This window comes from Bubalus bubalis, chromosome 16 (genome assembly GCF_019923935.1).
Source record: "Bubalus bubalis isolate 160015118507 breed Murrah chromosome 16, NDDB_SH_1, whole genome shotgun sequence".
Taxonomy (NCBI): domain Eukaryota; kingdom Metazoa; phylum Chordata; class Mammalia; order Artiodactyla; family Bovidae; genus Bubalus; species Bubalus bubalis.
In genome coordinates this window covers 61548525-61567817 of record NC_059172.1, presented here as the reverse complement: position 1 = coordinate 61567817, position 19293 = coordinate 61548525, and the positions used below count along the sequence as shown (strand labels likewise).

Sequence of the window (19293 nt, the reverse complement as noted above, 5' to 3'; positions counted from 1 at the left end):
CCCTGGCTCTTCTTCTGTGCCACTCAGGTTAGTTAGTATTCATCGCAAGACTAAAGAAAACAGGTTTGCTTTGGTGAGGGAAGAATCCGAGCTGAGGGAAATAAATGATTTCTGACAGCAGGAACACTGGATGGTCTCCTGAGGAAGTTGGGGTTTTGCAGAACCCCCAGCCTGGAGGGACCGTAGCAGCAGTCCAGTCCAGCCCCACCCAGCACACTGTCCCCTCTAGGGTTTCCCAGAAGGCCTGTGTGTGAGGCGCTGCAGGGAAGACTCCAGCATTTGCATTTTCTTCTTCTCCCTTTGACTGGCATGGGCGCCACAGCACCTCACAGGGTAGGGTCTCTCCCCAGTTAAGGACAGGAGCATGCTCTGTTCCGGAACAGTTCTGACTGATACAAGATGATCCCCTTACACCAAACACAAGCTGCCTCCCCCACCGCCCCGGGGCAGGTCTGCCTTCTGCACTGAGGCCTCGGTTCTGTCTGTCGAAGGCCTACGGGTTGTATCCACTCTCCCTCTGTCCACTGTTTGATGTGTCCAAAGACACTGACATTTTCCGGCCCCACACATCCTTGTTTCCTCAACCATTCCTCAGGTGGTATGGCTTCCAGACCCCTCCCAGAACAAGCTGCTAAATAAACCCAGTACCATACATGTGGGTGACTGGAAGCCATGCTCCTGAACATAAGAACACAATCTGATGGGCTCTTTTCTGTCTATCTCCCATTGTAGCCTCATGGCATCTGCTCATAATGATATCATTCTTTCTGGCCCTCCTCCTACCCTCTGCTATTCCTTCTTGGCTCCCTGGGTGACCCCCCTTTATGCTTTCATTTTTCCAGGTCAGGGACTCCAACATCCTGTCCTTGGCCCTCTTCTCGTCCATGGCCCCAGTTATCACGTCTAAGTCTCTTTCTCAGATGTTAGAAGGAAGCATCCTTCTGTCACTGGGCACCTCCATCACAATGTCCCAAGTATCATAAACTTAGTAATTTTACCATAAGCGTAGTAATTTTATATAAGCTTAGTAATTTTATCATACTTTAGTAATTTTATCATAAGCTTAGTAATTTTATCATAAACTTAGTATTTCAAAAGTAGTTCTTCAAACCCACACTCCCTAGCTGAACTTCCTGTCTTCGTATATGGCATTTTCATCTGCCCTGCTGCCTAGGCCAGAATCCTGGGAGCTCCCTGGATGGCTCCCTCCCCACACCCCTCAGGAGATGGTACTTGTCAGTCCTGCTTCCTCAGCATCTCGTGGACCGCACTTCCTGTCTCTCTCCTGCAGTGTCTCAGGCATTCCTTCTAGGTCATCATGAGGCCTCGTTCTTCTCGACTGTACGTCTTACTCTGCCCCGTCCCAGCTCCTCCCTTGACCTTGGTTGTCTGAACAGTCCCAGCTCTCCCCCGCTGGAGTCCCTGCCTCCTGTGCCATCTGCTCTAATCCACCTCTGCCGCACCACCAAAGGGATTTGTCCCAAATGCACATCTGTCCTGTTATTTTCCTACTTAAAATGCTGAAAGGACTTTCTACTGCCTACTAGACGAGTTCTTGAACATCTGAGAAATAGAGTCTCTAGGAATCACCTGGGGACTTTATTTAAATGCAGCTTTGGGGCTTCCCTGGTGGCTCAGCGGTAAAGAATCCACCTGCCAAAGCAGGAGACATGGTTTGATGCCTGGTCCATGAAGATCCCACATGCACAGAGCAACTAGGCGCGTGCCACGACTACTCAGCCTGTGCTCTCGAGCCCAGGAGCTGCAGCTACAGAACCCACACGCCCTAGAGCCCATGCTCCGCAACGAGAGAAGCCGCTGCAGTGAGGAGCCCTTGAACCACAACTAGAGAAAAGCCCACACAGCAGTGACGACCCAGCACAGCCAAATAAATAAATAAAATTATAAAATGCAACTTCCTGGAACTTCCTCTCACTCAGAAACTGAGAGAGGCTCAAGAGCCTGCAGCCCACCTTACCCCACCATAACCCGCACCAGGCAGGTCATCCACAGCCCACACTTGGGACTCAGGACGCCCAGGGAAAGTACAGACATTCCAGAAGGCCATAGACAGTCCATTGTGACCCAGGCTGGCTGCTCCCTGTCCACTAGCAGGACACCCTACTAGCTGTGAGGACCCACTAGCAGTCCCCAAGTGTGTCTCTGCCGTTTCACGCCTTGTCATCTCTGACTGCTGTGCCCTCTGCCTCTCCTGTCCCCACATGCCTGACGCGGGCCTGCAAGCTCCTTGGAGCTGGGACCTTGTCTTTTTCCACTTGGCACAGAGTCAGTGCCAGTGAGTGCTGTTGACTGCCTGGACAAAGGGACAAGTAGCCAGCGCTCCACTTTCAAGTGAGGCGGGAATGTCCACCTCATCTCCATCCTCCCACAGCTCTTGCCAGGTGGGCTCCATGCCCACTTGACATGTGCTTGTTTTATCCTGTCACCTGACACATGTCACCGTAGGAGGCCGGGCGCTCAGCACGGTGTCCCGGCCAAGCACAGCACTCGGCATGCTGTAGATGCTCGGTATGGACTTGCCAGATGGACACGTGACTTCTACTCCCATCGTCCTTGTGCCGGTCAGCCCTTAAGGCAGCCTGATACCCCATTACGTTTTGTGGCAGCCGCACCAGACTGTTTGCTCATATCCTGGGTTTGCAGTTGGCTAAAAATCTTAAGTCTTTTTCACATGAGTCAGTTATCAACCAGGTCTCCCATTTCTGTTACTTAAACAGATTTTCCAGCTCTCAGTGAAGGACTTTAACTCTCTGAAATTTCGTCTCATGTATTCAGCAACCTGTCAAAATCTTGTTAAATCTTTAATCCATCCCCCGCTTCATTAGGGGGCCTCCCACTTAGTCATCAGCACATTAGTAAGCGTGCCATTTAGATGTCATCTGTGTGATTCAGCTTGGCCGTGCCAGAGTCACACAGTAGAGGCACCAGAGGCCTTCCAAGTCAGCGTCTGATGATCAGTGAACGCAGGTTAAAACTGTTCACCCCCCTGGAACCGCACATTAAGTGGTAGAACCGTTCTCATGGCAGAGTACCTGCCTTGCTGGGGTGGGCAAGGGGTTGGGCTTCCTGGGGGCATGAGCAGCCCTTTCAGCTCACTTTGCTCAGGTGCTGACTCCTCCCTGGTCTCCACACCAGGCCCCCTCGTTGGGGGTGCTGTGAGCTGGAGGTCAGCCCACCCTGAAGGCGTTACGTATGTTTGCAGGTTGTTGGAAGCTCTGGTGTCATTCCTTGACTTCTCAGATAAAAAGGCCAACTCAGCCATGGGACTACTCACAGACTTGGCTCTGCAAGAAAGGTAATTTTTCTTGCCAGAAACTGACATCTCTTCTTCAGCCTCTGCTGCACCGTCTGATCTTCTAAAATGTGCGGCAACAGGAGGTTGGGCCAGCTGAGGATTCACTGCGTAGGAGAGCTGATGTCCCCAAGGGCTGTGGTCAGCACTTCATCCCAATCCCTCTGCGTGCAGGGGAACCTGGCCCTCACCAGGCTTGGAGGCCATCATGTACTTAGAACAGCACCTCTCATAGTAAGCAAACCTACTATTATTGGGTGCTGGTGAAGCTTCTTCCCCTAATCAGTGCCTAACAGGAACTGCCTGGCGGACGTGTGTTGAATAAATAGGAAAGAGAAGGAGGAGGGAGGAAAAGGAGAAAGGGATGGGGAGGGAGGAGAAACAGGGGAACACAGGGGAGCCCTCCTGGGCTGCCAGTGGTATAATGGGTAGCCAGCCTCCTGCCTTTTTTGTTTGTTTGTTTTTTTCTTTAGCTGATGCTGGAGAAGACAGTAGAGATCTTAGATTTTCATAACGTTTCATTTTATTTTTTTTAATGCCTCTTGTTTTGTTTTTAATTTCCTCACCAACATTAGGGCATCTTACCTAGAAATGGTTATATATAGAGAGAGCTCCTCATGCAGGTAGCTGGCCATCGGCAGGGGCTGGGGACAGTACTAGCCCGAATATCAGGTGGAGGCGTACATGCCATGGGGCCGTCCTGACAGATGTGACATGTAAATGTGCTTACACCATGTAACTCAGAGCAAGGGGAGGGCAGGGGTGGTGCGAAGTCAGTTTGCAGAAACCTCAGGATTCCAGAAGCTTCTGCAGAAGAGAGCCGACCTCTGAGATGTGTTGTTTCACATTGAAGGCCAGTCTCCAGGCTTAGAAGTAGAGTAAAGCCACATGACCTACCCAGTGACGACCTTTTCTGCTTCCGAATGACTCCTTCACGCAGGAGCAAATCACAGGGGCCCACAGCTGGACTGTCGGTTCCGCTACCTGAGACACTGCACTTATGTTTTACTTTGCACGGTTTAGAAATAAGTCACGGCTGATGTTCTCTTGACAGATTTCAAGTCTGGTTCCAGACCAGCCTTCCAGACGTCCTTCCGGTGCTGACGGGCGTGCTGGTGAGCCAACCCTTGTCTGGTCACCTGCGACAGACCCTCCCGGGAGCGTGCGCAGGGCTGTTTCAACAGGGGTTTGCCTCCTAGAACTCCCGTTGCGTCTCGGGTTGATTGATCATTTATTCACAGCTGGAATTTACACAAGTCTTGGTTATTGGAACAGTTGCTGTGGGGGCCGGTGGAGAAGGTTCATGGGCAGGTCTGGTTGCAGGGGAGGAAGGCTGCAGGCGGTGAAGGCGGAAAGTTGGTTGGTCTCCACCCGTCCTCTCCTGACCCAAGTCCTGTGATAAACTGTTGTTGCTGTTGTGATTCAGCCACTCAGTCGTGTCCGACTCTTTGCGATGGCCTGCAGCACGCCAGGCTTCCCTGTCCATCACCAACTCCCGGAGCCTGCTCAAACTCGTGTCCATTGAGTCGGTGATGCTGTCCAACCATCTCATCCTCTGCCACCCCCTTCTCCTCCTGCCTTCAATCTTTCCCAGCATCAGTCTTTTCCAGTGAGTTGGCTCTTCACATCAGGTTGCCAGTGTCATAAGTACCCCACGCAACCCTGTCCCCTGAATTGTCGTCCTGATCAGGAGAGCACGTGTGGTGGTTGGAGTCAATGAGGGAGAAAGGTGCAAGTGTTGGGGGTAGTGGGGGAGTCCTTCAGAAGAATGTGCTGTGATGGACCTGTCCCCAGTGACCCATAGTATCCTCAGGGGTCCTTGGAGGGTGCATGAGCACCCTGGTATTTCACAGATGTGGATATGGAAGCTCTGAGAAGAGACAGGACTTGCCCCAGTGCCCCCAGCTGGTTGGCGGAGTGACTGGGACCAGGCCAACGTGCTTTGGGGTCTGCCCCTCTGTGTGCCTCCTTCCTTTCTGCCAGCGTGACCCCACTGACATCCCCATGTGACATCAGGCCTTCTGGTTCCCAGACATTTTGGAGAGTGAAGGACACGCGTGGAGATGATTCCGGCATTATTCCTCTGCTCTCTTCAGATTTGCTTTCTCTTCCTTCCCTTTCAGAAGAGAGATCCCAAGGTCACCAACATATCAGCTCTCTGCCAGTGTCTTGCCATCATGGGGAACTTCAGCGCTGAGGCCACTGCCCAAAGACAGATGGCTGCCTCCGAAGACTTCGGGGCTGCCTGCTTGGGCCTCATGGTATTTCAGCTTTTCTGTTCAGAGCTAGTCTTCTACCTGCTTTGGGTCCATGGGCTTCTTCTTAATTATCTGACTTTTCTAAAAAATCTGTTTGAGGGTGCAGGGGCCAGAGGCTTACCCCGTCTATAACCCTAGATTTGATGGACAGCTGGCCTTAAAGAATTCTCCAGATCAAGTCTCCTCCACCCCGGAGATGTCTGGAGGGTTCTCTGTGAAGCTGGCTTGAGCACCCATTTCAGTAGCTCCCTCTTCAATTTGAACCCAGGGCCAGAGCCCCACAGCAGAGGCGCCAGACACTCTGTGCTATAAATCGGTCTCTGATTTTCCTGCATCACTTCAGTTCATGACTCTGGCCATTTAAGGAGTGTGAGAGATCTGGGACCATCACCAAGGGGAACAGGTGACCATGACAGCTGCAAGAAGATCACATGATCACCTTGTTTTGTTTCCCAAGGCCAAGTGTGAGGAGGATGCGGACCTGTTCAGAGATGTCATGTATGCCCTCCTGGGACTCGTGATGAACTTGTGTCTTCAGTCCCCCTTTGTCTCCGAGGTACCGGATTCTTTTCTCCCTACCTTAACACATTCTGTTGCATAGAACTGCTCTCGTTGCTTTGAAGAGGCTAGAAGCAGGGGACTCAAACCCTGGCGGTGGGAATGGGGAACGCTGGGCGGAGGTCCCACCCCTGCTCTGCTGAGGGATGGATGAGTCACTCTGTAAGTTATTCATTCTGCAAACCAGTTGAGTGTCCAGGGTGCTGTGCACGGTGCTAAGTTCCGCATTTACACAGTCAAATACGATGTGACCCTCGTAGTTGGGGGAGATGAATATGGGAAAGAAATGAGAGCAATCACAGATGTTGTGAAGGAAATGGGGACTGACCTGGCGGTGGCAAGGAGGGAGTGGGGAGTGGTCGGTTCTGTGTGAGCGCCCAGAAGGAATCTGCACATGACTGTGGCTGGGACTGGCAAGCTCCTTCTCGCGCTCCCTGTTGTAGGTTTGGGCCATGGAGGTGAGCAAGAAATGCCTGTCTCTGCTGAACAGCCAGGATGGAGGAATCCTCACAGTAAGCTGCCCCCAGGGAAATCCAGAAACCGCTTCCTTTGTTGTTCTGTTTTGTTCTGTTCTGCAGTCACCACGCCTTTGAGCTTCTTCTGACTCTCTGAGGCATTGGGCAGACATACTCCTCAAAACGATGCCCATAAGCACAGAAAAACTGAATTTGCCTACAGGTTCAGAGGATTTGGTGACCCCGCCCCCCCAACAGTGCCCATCTGTGGATGCCCTAGAATCTAGGAACTCCAGTTAAGAACCCTTTTTCTTGAAGGTGTGGAGCTTAACAGCTGACACCAGGTCATATCTGATTTGTCCCATATCAAACCATCCTTACGTGACTTGGACAGGCCAAATGATTTTATTTAAAATCTTTTCTCCGGGCACATATTTTAAAGGCAGTGATTCTGGAGGAGTTTGTACACAACGGTTTTAGCCGCCTTGGAGATAAGTGCTGGAATGGCTTTCTTGCTTCTGTTGCTGACATTTGGATAAGAGAACTAAGGCCTGTGATTAGCACAGTGTATCAGGAGAGTGTTGAGATGATTCAAGAGGCTGTTTGCCATAATCGTGGGATGTGTTCTTCACTCACATGAGGAATCACCCCAACATTTCTGCCTATTAGGTCTGCCTATTAGGTCTCTAAACATGGAGAAACAGTTGGAGTCACATCCAGGGCAGATCTGGGAAACCAGCCCTTCAAGAGTCACAGCCTGGGGACTGGTTCAAGGGTTGTGAAAAGGTTCCGAGTAGGTCCAGCGAATCCTCTGTGTGACCAGCAAGCTGACAACTTCCCTGCAGTCAATCCAGACTTACAGCGCAAAGTGTTTAACCTGGGCTCCAGGAAGAGGTGGTGGATCTTCAGGTTCCCTGAGACCCCCAGCAAGTGTATAGTAAATTCTGCACGTCTGTGCATTTTCATGGGCTTGAGGGGCGCACCACGGTTTTCATCAGATCCTCAAAAGAGTTGCATGACCCCCAAAGTGGTAAGCATCGCTGTTCTTGGGGACTTGGAATCTTCTGAATGGTGGGCCTAGTGGGTGAGCTGTCTCACTGATGGTAAGTTATTATAGCCAGTTTCTGGATGATGGAGAACAGCTGCAAGACTGATGATTAATGAGGCGGCACTGAAGACGCCTTCGTGCAGGGGGCAGACGAGGGGGGCACAGCAGGCAGGTGGTCAGTGTGTGTTGCAGTTCTATGGAGAAGACAGAATTCCAACTGCCAGCTACATAAGCAGAAGACAGAAGCAGGAGATGAGGGGGCTACATTTGGTAGCCAGGCATCTATTCCTCAAGCATAAAATATGAGCTTTTTTTTTCCTTAAGGAATTGAAAGACCAGAGAAAAAAATGTTTACTTTCTAGTAGTTGAGAATGCCACCTCCCCACCTGTGAGTGGTCAGACTCCCCATAAACACAACATACCCAGACATACTCCTTTTCTCATAAATGTGACTTGCAAGCTGAGAGTAGCAAGGCATTTCAGGAAAGCCATACAAGTAAATAGACAAAGCAGAGAAAGCAGAAAATTTGAGTCCAGAAAAAAAATAGAGATGATGTAGGAAAGAGAGGAAAAAGCTAATAGCTAAAAGGTCATTTGTATCTTCAGAAAGATTCAAAATGGTGTTATGGCCATAAAACAGTAACAACTTGCTATTAAAAAAATTCAGAACTGGAAAATAAAAATCAATAACGTCTCCCAGAAATTAGAATAAAAAGATTCAGGAAAGATAAAAGTCCCAGAGGATCAATCCAGGAAGTCTACCGTGTAATAAAGGTCCTGCTGGTATCAGAGCCCCACAGGAATACAGGGCAGGACTTTCTTGCTGAGGGGTGAATGCCGGTCCTTTGTGAAGCTGGAATGGGCTGAGCCTCTGTGCACCCAGGGGCCTTGTTGGCAGCCCTTCAATTTGAATCGGCTACCCAGTAGCTTTACTGTAAACATCAGTACTTGGTATCAATTATTCAACCACTGTATTTTTAAAATCAAGGTACATGTTTTGCATCTAACACTAATGATTCTTGCCTCACCAAACTACTTGTTAACTTTAAAACGTCACCAGCATTTTAAGAAAAAAAAAAATTTATTGAGGTATAGTTGATATACAATTTTTTTCTTTTTATTTTTTATTGAAGGATAATTGCTTTACAGAATTTTGTTGTTTTCTGTCAAACCTCAACATGAGTCAGCCATAGGTATACATATATCCCCTCCCTCTTGAACCTCCCTCCCGTCTCCCTCCGCATCCCACCACTCTAGGTTGATACAGAGCCCCTGTTTGAGTCTCCTGAGCCGTACAGCAAATTCCCGTTGGCTAGTTGGTATACAATTTTATATAACTTTCAGGTGTATGGCATAGTGATTCACAGTTTTTAAAGGTGATGCTCCATTTATGGTTATGATAAAATAGTGGCTATATTCCCTGTAGTGTACAGCATAAGCTTGCAGCTTATTTATTTTGTACATAGTAGTTTGCACCCCTTAATGCCCTACCCTTTTCGTGCCCCTCTCCCCATGGGAACGTTTACGCGCCCTTTCCTTTCTGCTTCACTCAGAGAGCTGCTGGCGTCCTCAGCCGTACCCTTTCTTCCTCTCTGAAAATTGTTGAGGAGGCCCTCAGAGCAGGAGTGGTGAAGAAGATGATTAAATTCCTGAAGGTAAAATAACTTCATTAGTTCCAACCCCCGGAATTTCCAGGAGTGTCATCTTTTATTTGGGGAACAGAATCAAGGAGACCTTTGTTCAGCAAAGGTCCTGCCATTTCGCCTCTGCTAATTTCTAACTTTTCGAATGGGGATTCCCTTCTGCCTATTCACCTAGACTACTCTGACCAGCAATGTAAGATTGTTGGACAAATAATTGTTCATTAGGCACATCCATAAAAATGCTTACCACTCAAGCCTAACTTTAAAAATGTATGGCCTCTGTCTTCAAAAAAGATGGTCTGAATGGCGTCAACAAGGTTTCTCAGCCCTGGTTCTGTTCATGTTTTCCTGCTCATGATGCTCTTTCCAGTTTGCTGGAAAGGTTGGGGGGTAACTCCCATTTATGAAATATGTAGGCTTCAGAGTACCCACGTGATTTTTAAAAGGATGTTCAGACTTTCTCTGGAATATGAGTGCAGTGGAAAATCCCATGGACAGAGGAGCCTGCCAGGCTACAGTCCATGGGGTCAAAAGAGTCACACACTACTGAGGGACTGAGCACACACAGAAACACAAGAGTTAGCTAGATTCTCCTGAACCAGGACATCAGTTACTAGCTTGCATCTCTGGGTCCCAGTTGCAATATACATGCCCAGTGAGGTTCACTCACCTGAGTTAGCTTGATGACCCCACAGGAGACTTATTCATAAATGCCTAGGCTGAGTGGCACCAAGGAGGGTGCTCTGTGAGGGGGCTACTGCTGGGGCAGGGGTGGTATCAAGGGGGCAGGATGGTGGGTCTGAGTTTAGGCTGCCGCGTGGATGATCGTCATCATTTACTCTGTATAACTCTTGCATATCCACCGGAGCCTGCTGAGTCCATGTACACACGTGTGTGCCTTATGCATGCGTTTCCTCACACTTGCATTTTAAAGACCCCTGCATAGGGTGATTTTAAGGGTTATGATTTGACAGTTATCCCCTCTTAAAATGACCTAGGTTTGTGATGTTCTCCATGCAGACCAGTCAGTCTGGCAGCCCTAGTAAGACAGCCCTCATTCTCAAATGGTGAAATGACCTGGGAGGGCCTTTGCCTCCCTTCTTGGTAGATCTGCCAGTTGACAGCATCATTCTTTTCTCAGCCCCTCACTCCTAAAACCTTCCACAGATAATTACTCAGGTGTCCATGACAGGCCTCCATTCATAGCGGGGCTGCGGGCTGTGTCCATGACAGGCCTCCATTCACATCCTTCTACAGAGGATGTGAGTGACCCTGCACCCCAGCAGGCACCAGGCCCCCTTGCCCAGAAGCACCCATATTGTCAGCAGCGCACTGTCAGGAGTTTAAGAAGCCACAAGCATAATCCCAGCTGCTCACTGTCATTTCTGTCCAGGAACAACCATAGCATTGATTTCTTGCTTTCATTGCACTCTGAAATCTAGGCAGGAGGCCAGACTGCGTCACGTTATGCAGTCAAGATACTTGCCATCTGCACAAACAGTTATCAGGAAGCACGAGAAGAAGTGGTAAGACTGGATAAAAGTAAGTGATCGTTTCATTAAGCAGAGCCCACATTAACTGGGAGGTTAATCTAGACTCGAAGCTGCAGAGGGAGCTGCGGGCAAGGAGGGACGAGAGATCGAGGAGGCTGTGCCATGCCTCCCCGCCCTCCTGCATTGTGTTCAGGGACCCTGTCACCTCACCTCCAGCTCTGGAAGCCTTTACTTAGCCTTCGGAAGCTCACGGCCCCCGTGCCTATGCTAGAGACTCAGCTGGGAAACAGCTCGAACTAAGATCATTTCCAAAGCACTCTCCTTAGACGACCTAACACGGGTCCTCTCCCTTCCCGGGGGAAACACCTCAGTGACCATGCGTGTCGGGGAGTCCAGTGCGGCTGTGATCTAATCACCAAACTGCTGCTGTCAGGGGGGGCAGGGCAGTTCCCCTTGTGGGTGGAAACTGAGGGGGCCCACCAACTGGGGAGCAGGACCCTTCCCTGTGGAGCCTTGTCCCGGGCCCCGTGGGTCCAGGGCGCTGGCTCACGGCCTCCCGCTCAGTCAGGGGATGTCGAGAGGAACAGGGAGGTTCTGCACGGGAGGCAGAGAGGATAGACCTGTCTGAGGCCGAGCCGGCGTTCCTGGGACAGCTGAGTGCTATGGGCTCCTGAGGCCACTCAGAGACATGGCCAGGAGCCAAGGAGCACTCAGTAGGGATTCGTCAAGCGGGTGACATAGCCGGCCTTCCACCGCCCCCTCTCCGTGCCCACCCCCCACGTCCCCCTGCCAGCCTCCCTGCCTGTTCTCCTCTGCCCCATAGAGCTCGGGATTCTGATGCAGCTGCTGGACTCGGAGGATGAGATCGTGGTGGGCAATGCCGCCCTCTGCCTGGGGAACTGCATGGAGGTGCCGCGCACGGCCTCGTCCCTGCTGTCCACGGACATCGTGCCCGTCTTGCTGAAGCTGGCAGGCAGCGATGCCCAGCAGACAGCCGTGCAGCTGAACGCGGGCATCGCCCTGGGGAAGCTGTGCACGGCGGAGCCCAGGTGCGCAGGGCCAAGGGGAGCCCAGCTCCTTCTCTGCAGGAAGTCCCCCCCACTGACCCACCCAGGACACTGGGGAGCACTCAGGCTGAAGCCAGCGAGGGGACACAGCATGGAACAGGGGTCTTTCCTGGCACCAGCAGCCATCGTCTTCTCTCTGCTCAGCTCCCGCAGTCTCCTCTTTCCTCTCCTCCTCCCTCTCCTCGCACCATCCCCACCTCTCTCTCCTGCCTTTTTGTCTCCTCTGCTTTTCCAGAAACAATTAAACCTCTAACTTCATTTTTTTTTTCCCGCGTGGGGCCTAAGCATATGGAAGAGTGCCCTGTAGGGTACATTCTTGAGCTGGAGAAACAGGCGTGCTGGGGGTGGGTGGGGGCAGCCAGATGAAGAGCACCTGACAAGCCAGGCCAGGAGCCTCTGCATGGCCATGCCATCTCAGCTCGGCTCCCACTCCACTCTGTCCTGATCTGAGGCGTGGGGACACCTGGTCCTCGTGTTCCTGGAAGGTGCCTGTGTGCCTGAGTGTGGAGCCCTGGCCCCTGAGGGGTGCCTTCCACGGACAGGGAAAGGCTGTGGCCAGCCCGCTTCCTTCTCGCCCAGCCTCACCCTCCAATCCCTCCTCTGGAGAATGTGGGAGCTGGCCTGGGTCACACCTAAGGCCCTTCCAAGTTCTGATTGTTCAAAGGGAAGGAACGGATGAAAGCTTTCTTCTACAGAAAGCAAGGCGCATTAACTAGGACAGGCTCACCGTGGCAGCCTGCCGGGCAGTCCCTGAGAGTGTGGCCCAGTGGGTCTCTGGCACATCTGCCACTTGCACAGTGGGCATTGCCATGTTCCCTGGGCCTCCTGGGGGCTCCCCACTCACACAGCAGGTACTGCCGTGTTCTGTGGGCCTCCTGGGGGCTCCCCACTCACACAGCGGGTGTTGCAGTGTTCCCTGGGCCTCCTGAGGGCTCCCTACTTTGATCTTCAGGGAAATAGCTTCTGCCCTGTCCCGCCTTCCCAGCCAGCTTCTTCCTGAGCCAGGGGGATGCCTCTGGGCGCCAGATGTCTGTGCCCTGGCATTTATGTCCTGGAGTTTTGTGCTTTGATTATGACAGGTTTGCTGCTCTGCTGAGAGAGCTTCACGGGATGGAAATTCTCAACTCTATGATGAAGTACGTGGAGAGTTCTTGAGAGACGAGGCGTCCGTGCGGGTTTTGCCTATGACCGTTCACTCTGGTTGTTCCTGTGCTAATAAAGCCTTTTTGAATATGCGCTCCAGACCGGAACGTGGATTTTCAGAGTGCTCGCCGGTTGGTTTTCATTGGCCGTGGGACCTTCCCAGACTCTGATTAGTAATGGGTCTAGTTGGGAACTAGATTTCACCTAATACCTGTCCTGCCCCTTTTGTTGTTTTCTGCTGGCATTGCACTAGAACCATCAGGTTTTTCAGCAGTGACTTCGACCTCTCTTTTCCAGCTCTGAAGTGCCAAGACACAGCCCTAGTGACATCTGCGAGGCAGTAGTCTCTTCGAGCTTGGCCTGCCATTGTGGCACGAAGTCTTTAATTCAATGGGATGAGTGGTGGGTGGTAAGCTCCCTGGCAGGGAGTTCTGTGAGGTTCAGGGGAATCATTCCTGCAAGCACCCCCCGGCGCCTTTGTCCACCCCGTGCAAGGATGCTGTAACACACCCTTCTCTTAAACTATCTTCAAGTGCCAAAGCAGGGGGAATCTCTTTGTGCGCTGAACTCTCACAAACACAGATGTAATCTATTTCTCTAATCCACCTTGCTCTCCCACCCCCATCCCCAAAAGGCACTGCTCCCTTACAGTTGCCCCAAGTCCACTCTGAAACTGACCGGGTCATCTCTGGACCCCAAGTCCCAAAGCAAAAAGTCCAGTAAGTGCCACTGCTCTTCCACTTCTCAGTACAATCACTTGGCTCTTTTAGGGTCAGAGGCAGGACCTTCATGGTATAGCAAATGCCAAAGACTCCCAGGCCAAAGTTCCGAAAGTCTGTGCTCCTACTTACCCTGCTACCTGGCAGCTGGGTGACTGGACAAGTCCCTTAACCTCTCTGAGCCCTGGTTGCAGCGTTTGGAAAAGCTGGAGAAATACCTGTCCAACCTATCTCCAACATTACTGTGAAGATTAAATGAAGTTTTGGAGGTAAAGGCACAAGGAATTGCAAAATGCTACACAAATATATGAGATTTCCAGGCTCTTATCTTGAGATGGGGGGAGTTGACTATGATGTTAGTTGAGTCAAATTTGATGGACCTGGGGAAGGGTAAGCACATGTCCTTTAAGGAATCAGAACTGGACTTTTTAAAAAGAAAATTATTTGTTTGGCCATGGTGGATCCTTGTTGCCATGCACAGGCTTTTGGGCTTTCTCTGGTTGTGGCGAGCAGGGGCTACTCTTCGTTGGAGTGTGTGGGTTTCTCATTGTGGTGGCTTCTCATTGCAGAGCACAGGCTCTGACCCCAGGGACTTCAGTAGTTGTGATACACAGGCTTAGTTGCCCTGCATCGTGTGGAATCTTCCCAGACCAGAAACTGAACCCATTGAATCCCTGGCAAATGGATTCCTGGCCCCTGGACCATCAGGGAAGTCCAGAACCGGACATTTTTGGACCGCATAGGAAAGGAAATCCTCCTCCTGAGAGATCTGATGCAATGCACCCAAACAAAATTGGTCTTCACAAGTGAGACAGCCCTTGGCTTCAGTGAAGAACTTGCTCCTGGAACCACGAGAGATAATTAGCACTTTGGGGGTTAGAAGGAAACGAGTAGCCCCAAGAATCTCACTCTGGGTCAGGCTCACTGGAGCACTGAGTGCTGCTGCCCTAGCGCTGTCCCTGGGTGGCCGGTAAGTGACAGGCCGCCTTAGAGAGGCTGGGACTTGCCCATTCAGTCCCATCGTGCAAACAAACACTCTTCAAGAGGCCCTTGAATCGCAGAGGGAGATGGCTTGCCGCTAAACAGAGCACAGAGAAGAAAATTAGAGGCTGCGAAATTTGCTGTTTTGGGGAGAGAATTCAGTGGAGCTTTAAAAATGGAGGAGGCTGCCTGTGCCCCTAACCAGCAGACCTGTCTTCTCTGATTTGAAGTTCAGGCACCTCCCCCTCCTCCCTCTCTCTGGCTGCTCTCCTCCTCCCCAGCTCTTGAAAATGGCTATTATCCATGTAATCTCTTTCCCCAAAGAGTGGGGAAGTCAAATTATATTATTATCTTTGCTTCGGAGAAGCTGCCAAGTGCCGTCATCTCTGCTTTGCAGGAATGTCTGGCGGTACCTGAGGTGCGCCCTCCTCGCAGGTGGAGAGAAATGGTTTACGCGCTGGAGTCTCCATCTCTGCGGAGCCAGCCCTCCCTGGTCTCATTGCCTCTAGTCACTCTACCACACGGGGCTCCCAGGCAGCCTGAGGGAAACGATCTACATGTCAAAGGAGGGGCACCTCTCCTTGTGCCAGGAGACACGAGCACCGTCCCAACCACCCTCAGGATCATGGCTTATTCTGGGAAAGCAGTCTGTTGGTTCCACGGGCAGTGGGATTGTCCATCCTAAAGAGGTAGGACAGGGCTTCCCAGGTGGCGCTAGTGGAAAACGACCCACCTGCCAAAGCAGGAGATGCGACCGAGACAGAGCTGAGTAACCAGCCTGAAGCCACCGCAGAGGTGTCAAGCCCTGGATGGTGAACTGCTATCCTAGTCTAGGTGGTGCCAGCGGTGTGAGAAGGTAGCAAGGCCGGACTGAGGTTAACAGGTTTCAGAAGAAGTGACAGGAAAGAGCAGGACATGCTATCGCAGGCACTTTCCTGAGGATCTGTTAGGACAAGAGCTTCCTGGCTTGGAGAACTGAGAGAAGAAGAGTACTATCTGAAGCTTCCTGAGGCCAGGTGACTTTTTCAGCAAAAGTTCTCATTTTCTGAATGCCTTGAAAAGGCAGGTTCCACAAGGCCCAGGAAGAGGAGAGAGTAATCGGAGATGAGGAAAACATCTTTTTCAAGGCGAGAGGCTCTCAGTCCTGGACCTGTGGCCAGCCAGCCTGCAGAGAGAAAGTCCTGCCTGAGGTCTGCTTCAGACACTGTCATGACTGTCTGAAGATCCAGCCCGTGCAAGCCTCACAAAGACCCAGTGAGCCGGGCATTATCTCACTTTGTGGGTAAAGAAACTAAGATGTGAAGACAATCGGTGCTTCTCCCCCAGGACCACCTGGCAGGTAGGTTAGGGAGTTAGAATTTGACCCCAGCCTGGATTTTAACCCCTTCTGAGTAAAAAGCGCACTTCCCTTTACTAAACATGGCCTGATGGAAAAATTACCTAGTTTCTCCAAGCCTCAGTTTCCTCTCTGTAAAATGGGAGAAACAGTCCCTACTTACAGTGTTCTTGGGTTTGGATTTAACCCATATGCAGGCCCTGGCACAGGTGACTGGTAAATAGAAAACATTCTCTTAAGAGGGACTATTATTTTTAAGCCAGAAATTGCCATGATTTTCTGCCCCCTCCCACCCTCAGCAATCTGTTCACCCTCCTAGGTACTCACCTCTAGGCAGGCAAGCAGCTATGTGGCTCTTAAATCTGCTCTTCCCTCCCTCCTATACCCAACGGCAAACTCGAGGATCCCTCAAGACTCGTCCGTGGACAGCGAGGTCTGAAGGCACCAGGCCTGGGTGGGGTGGGGTTCTGAGCAGGGCTCCCCGAGGTTCAACAATGCTCCTTGCCAGGAACAAGGTGCCCGGGGCTTCCCTGGCCTGGAGCCAGGCTGTGTCTACATGGGCAGGACCCTGTGGGCTGGGAACCCTGTGCAGAAAGGGCTGTGGATGCTGGGATCAATGCCCCAACTCCCCCTCACCAAACAGATGCTCCCTGCCACTTGCTATCTGACCTCAGTTTAGAATCCAGAAAGCCCATTGATTCCAATGGCTGTGCCTCCAGTGCCCCAGTCATCAGAATATTGGTTGTTCTTTCCACCTCGCCCCCGGCACTGAGCACCCAGAAAGGAGGAGCAGGTCACAGCGGGACCCACAGGTGACAGCTCCCACTGCCTCTGCTGCCCGCCCCATGCCAGTGCAGCCCAGAGCGGCTGTGATCTGAAGCCCTGCTGAATGACATTCTGTCAAGACCTCTAGTTTAATCTCAATTTTAAAAAGGCAAAATGAAGAATGGGTTCTCCCTGGAGCCAGCCTGGCCTTTGGTCTGAATTTGCCCTGAGGCTACGATCCCATTTCTCTGACTGCTTTCTGATCTCGGCTCCTGCAAGGGGTGAGGGAGGGCCCTTGGGTGCCAGCAGAGCGCGGGAGCAGCACCTGCTTCTGTGCCCTGCCAGCCACCCCACACCCAGTTCAGCCCAGTTCCGGACCTGGGCTCCCGTCCCTGAGTGAGGGTGGCTGTCTGGCAGCTGTGCCACTCCTCTCAGCCCGAGCATCACTCCCCTGTCACATGTCCACCGCCAACTTCACATTGTGCTTTTAATCTTCAGCAGCTCCATCTGCTCATTTAGATCCCTCACGTCCCCTCAAGCCACAAGTCCACCCAGACACAGGCACACACACAGGCGGACTTCATCTCTCTGCAGCTGAGAGATGAATTTCCACATAAAAATGGATGAGTTCCCATGCAGCAAGGATTTAGGCTGATCAAAGACACGTTAAGAGAGGGGGAATATTAGAATGAGTGACGAGGACAAAGGCTCCTAGAATGTCCAGGCTGAAAATAATTCAGGGACCATCTAATCCACTGTCAATTTTATTGGAAGCCATCTGATTTCAATTGCTAAATACAATTCACTGTTCAAAATGTGTTGCCCAGGCCACTGTCCCCCATTTTAAAAAGGAGGAAATCAAGACTCCAAAAGACCCAGTGAGCTGTCCTCCGTGTGTGAGAAGCTTCTGAACCAAGGCACAGGGAAGGGCAGGGACCCACAGGGTCTTCCGGCAAGCAGGATGTGCAGGGGCTGGAGTGCAGGTGCCCCGTGTCCTGATGCCGGGTTCAAAGCCCAGCTTCACCTCTTAGAACGTCATGCCTTCAACTGCCTTGTCTGCAAATGTAGGGTGGGGAAGGTATGATGGCTACTTCATGGGTTCATGGTGAGGATCGAATGAGATGACTTCTGCAAAGTTCTCAGCGTCGTGCTGAGCACACAGTAAGCCCTCAGGAAATGGTTACTAACATTGCTGTTGTCATTATACTGGAATCAGTTGCCTCCACAGATGCCCCCTGCCTTGCCAGCCATGTATGCTCTTTTCCTGAGTTCTTAAATGTGAGGATCTTTATCAGAAGGGCTTCCAGATTCAATGTTATCCTGGATGTAGACTGACTCGGGGGGCTGGGCTGGTGTGAACGGCTGGTAGGGAATCCAGATGGGGTGGGAAGCATGCATCGGAGAGCGTCAAGGACTGAGACACGCATTCAATAAGACTTTGCTGCACTCCACACTACATTATCAGTATTGAGGAAAATAAGAAAAAGACAGGCACCGGATTTGGTTAACTTGAGTTTATAGTAATAGCCGCCTTGCTGATCTGCCTGTCTCGTTCTGTCTTCTAAGCCAGCCTGCACAGTGCAGCCAGAGTAATCCTCTTAAAGATCACTTTCATTATGCCGTACCCCTTTTCAGGCACCTTCTCGTAACTGCCTGCAGAATGAAGGACAAACTCCTTCACCATGTGTGAGAATGTGGGTGTCTGCCTGTGGATGTGTGCATGGGTGTGTGTGCTGTGAGTATATGGGTAACGGGGGAGGAAGAAGAACATAGGGCTTTTTTTAATTTTCTGAAAATTTGCTGATAAAGCACTCACCTTATTTTCTTTAAACTATTATATGATTTATATACATTCCTAGCACTAGATGTGAGTAAGAGTCATGATTCATAAGTTTTAGGTACAAATTAAAAATTACCCCTTAAATATTACTAAAATTACACATGGCCTTACCACATGACCCATGCGGTGTGATCTCACTGAGCCTCAGAGTTGGCTTGGTTTCAGGGTCATATCCTGGTACTGTCACCAAATCAGACTTGGGTCTGCTCCCCCAGTGTGCAGTAAAGCCAGTCTAGGGACACCAGGTCGTGATGAAGAAAAGTGCAGCATTTATCGCAGGGCACCAAGGAAGGATTGCCAAGAGAAATGTCAATAACCTCAGTATGCAGATGACACCACCCTTATGGCAGAAAGTGAAGAGGAACTAAACAGCCTCTTGGTGAAAGTGACAGAGGAGAGTGAAAAAGTTGGCTCAAAACTCAACATTCTAAAAACGAAGGTCACGGCATTTGGCCCCATCACTTCATGGCTAATAGGTGGGGAAACAACGGAAACAGTGAGAGACTTTATTTTGGGGGGCTCCTAAGTCACTGCAGATGGTGACTGCAGCCATGAAATCAAAAGACGCTTGCTCCTTGGAAGAAAAGCTATGACCAACCTAGACAGCATATTAAAAAGCAGAGACATTACCGACAAAGGTCCATGTGGTCAAAGCTACAGTTTTTCCAGTAGTC

At 51.0% G+C, this 19293-nt stretch overlaps 1 protein-coding gene across 5 annotated transcripts in view; it reads left to right on the top strand.

Moving 5' to 3' along the window:
* TTC12 (tetratricopeptide repeat domain 12) overlaps positions 1-13069 on the top strand; it is a 47282-nt gene extending 34213 nt beyond the window's left edge. For 4 of the 5 annotated variants that reach the window (XM_044929740.1, XM_044929742.1, XM_044929741.1 and 1 more), the window contains 9 exons: positions 3224-3316; positions 4368-4428; positions 5437-5574; positions 6029-6127; positions 6573-6641; positions 9186-9287; positions 10718-10817; positions 11592-11817; positions 12915-13069. In XM_044929740.1, the coding sequence (XP_044785675.1) occupies positions 3224-3316; positions 4368-4428; positions 5437-5574; positions 6029-6127; positions 6573-6641; positions 9186-9287; positions 10718-10817; positions 11592-11817; positions 12915-12990 (964 nt within the window). In that variant the 3' untranslated portion in view covers positions 12991-13069. The remainder of the gene's footprint in view (positions 1-3223; positions 3317-4367; positions 4429-5436; positions 5575-6028; positions 6128-6572; positions 6642-9185; positions 9288-10717; positions 10818-11591; positions 11818-12914) is intronic. The other variant, XM_044929743.1, reaches the window with a different exon arrangement.
* The last annotated feature ends 6224 nt before the right edge of the window (positions 13070-19293 follow it).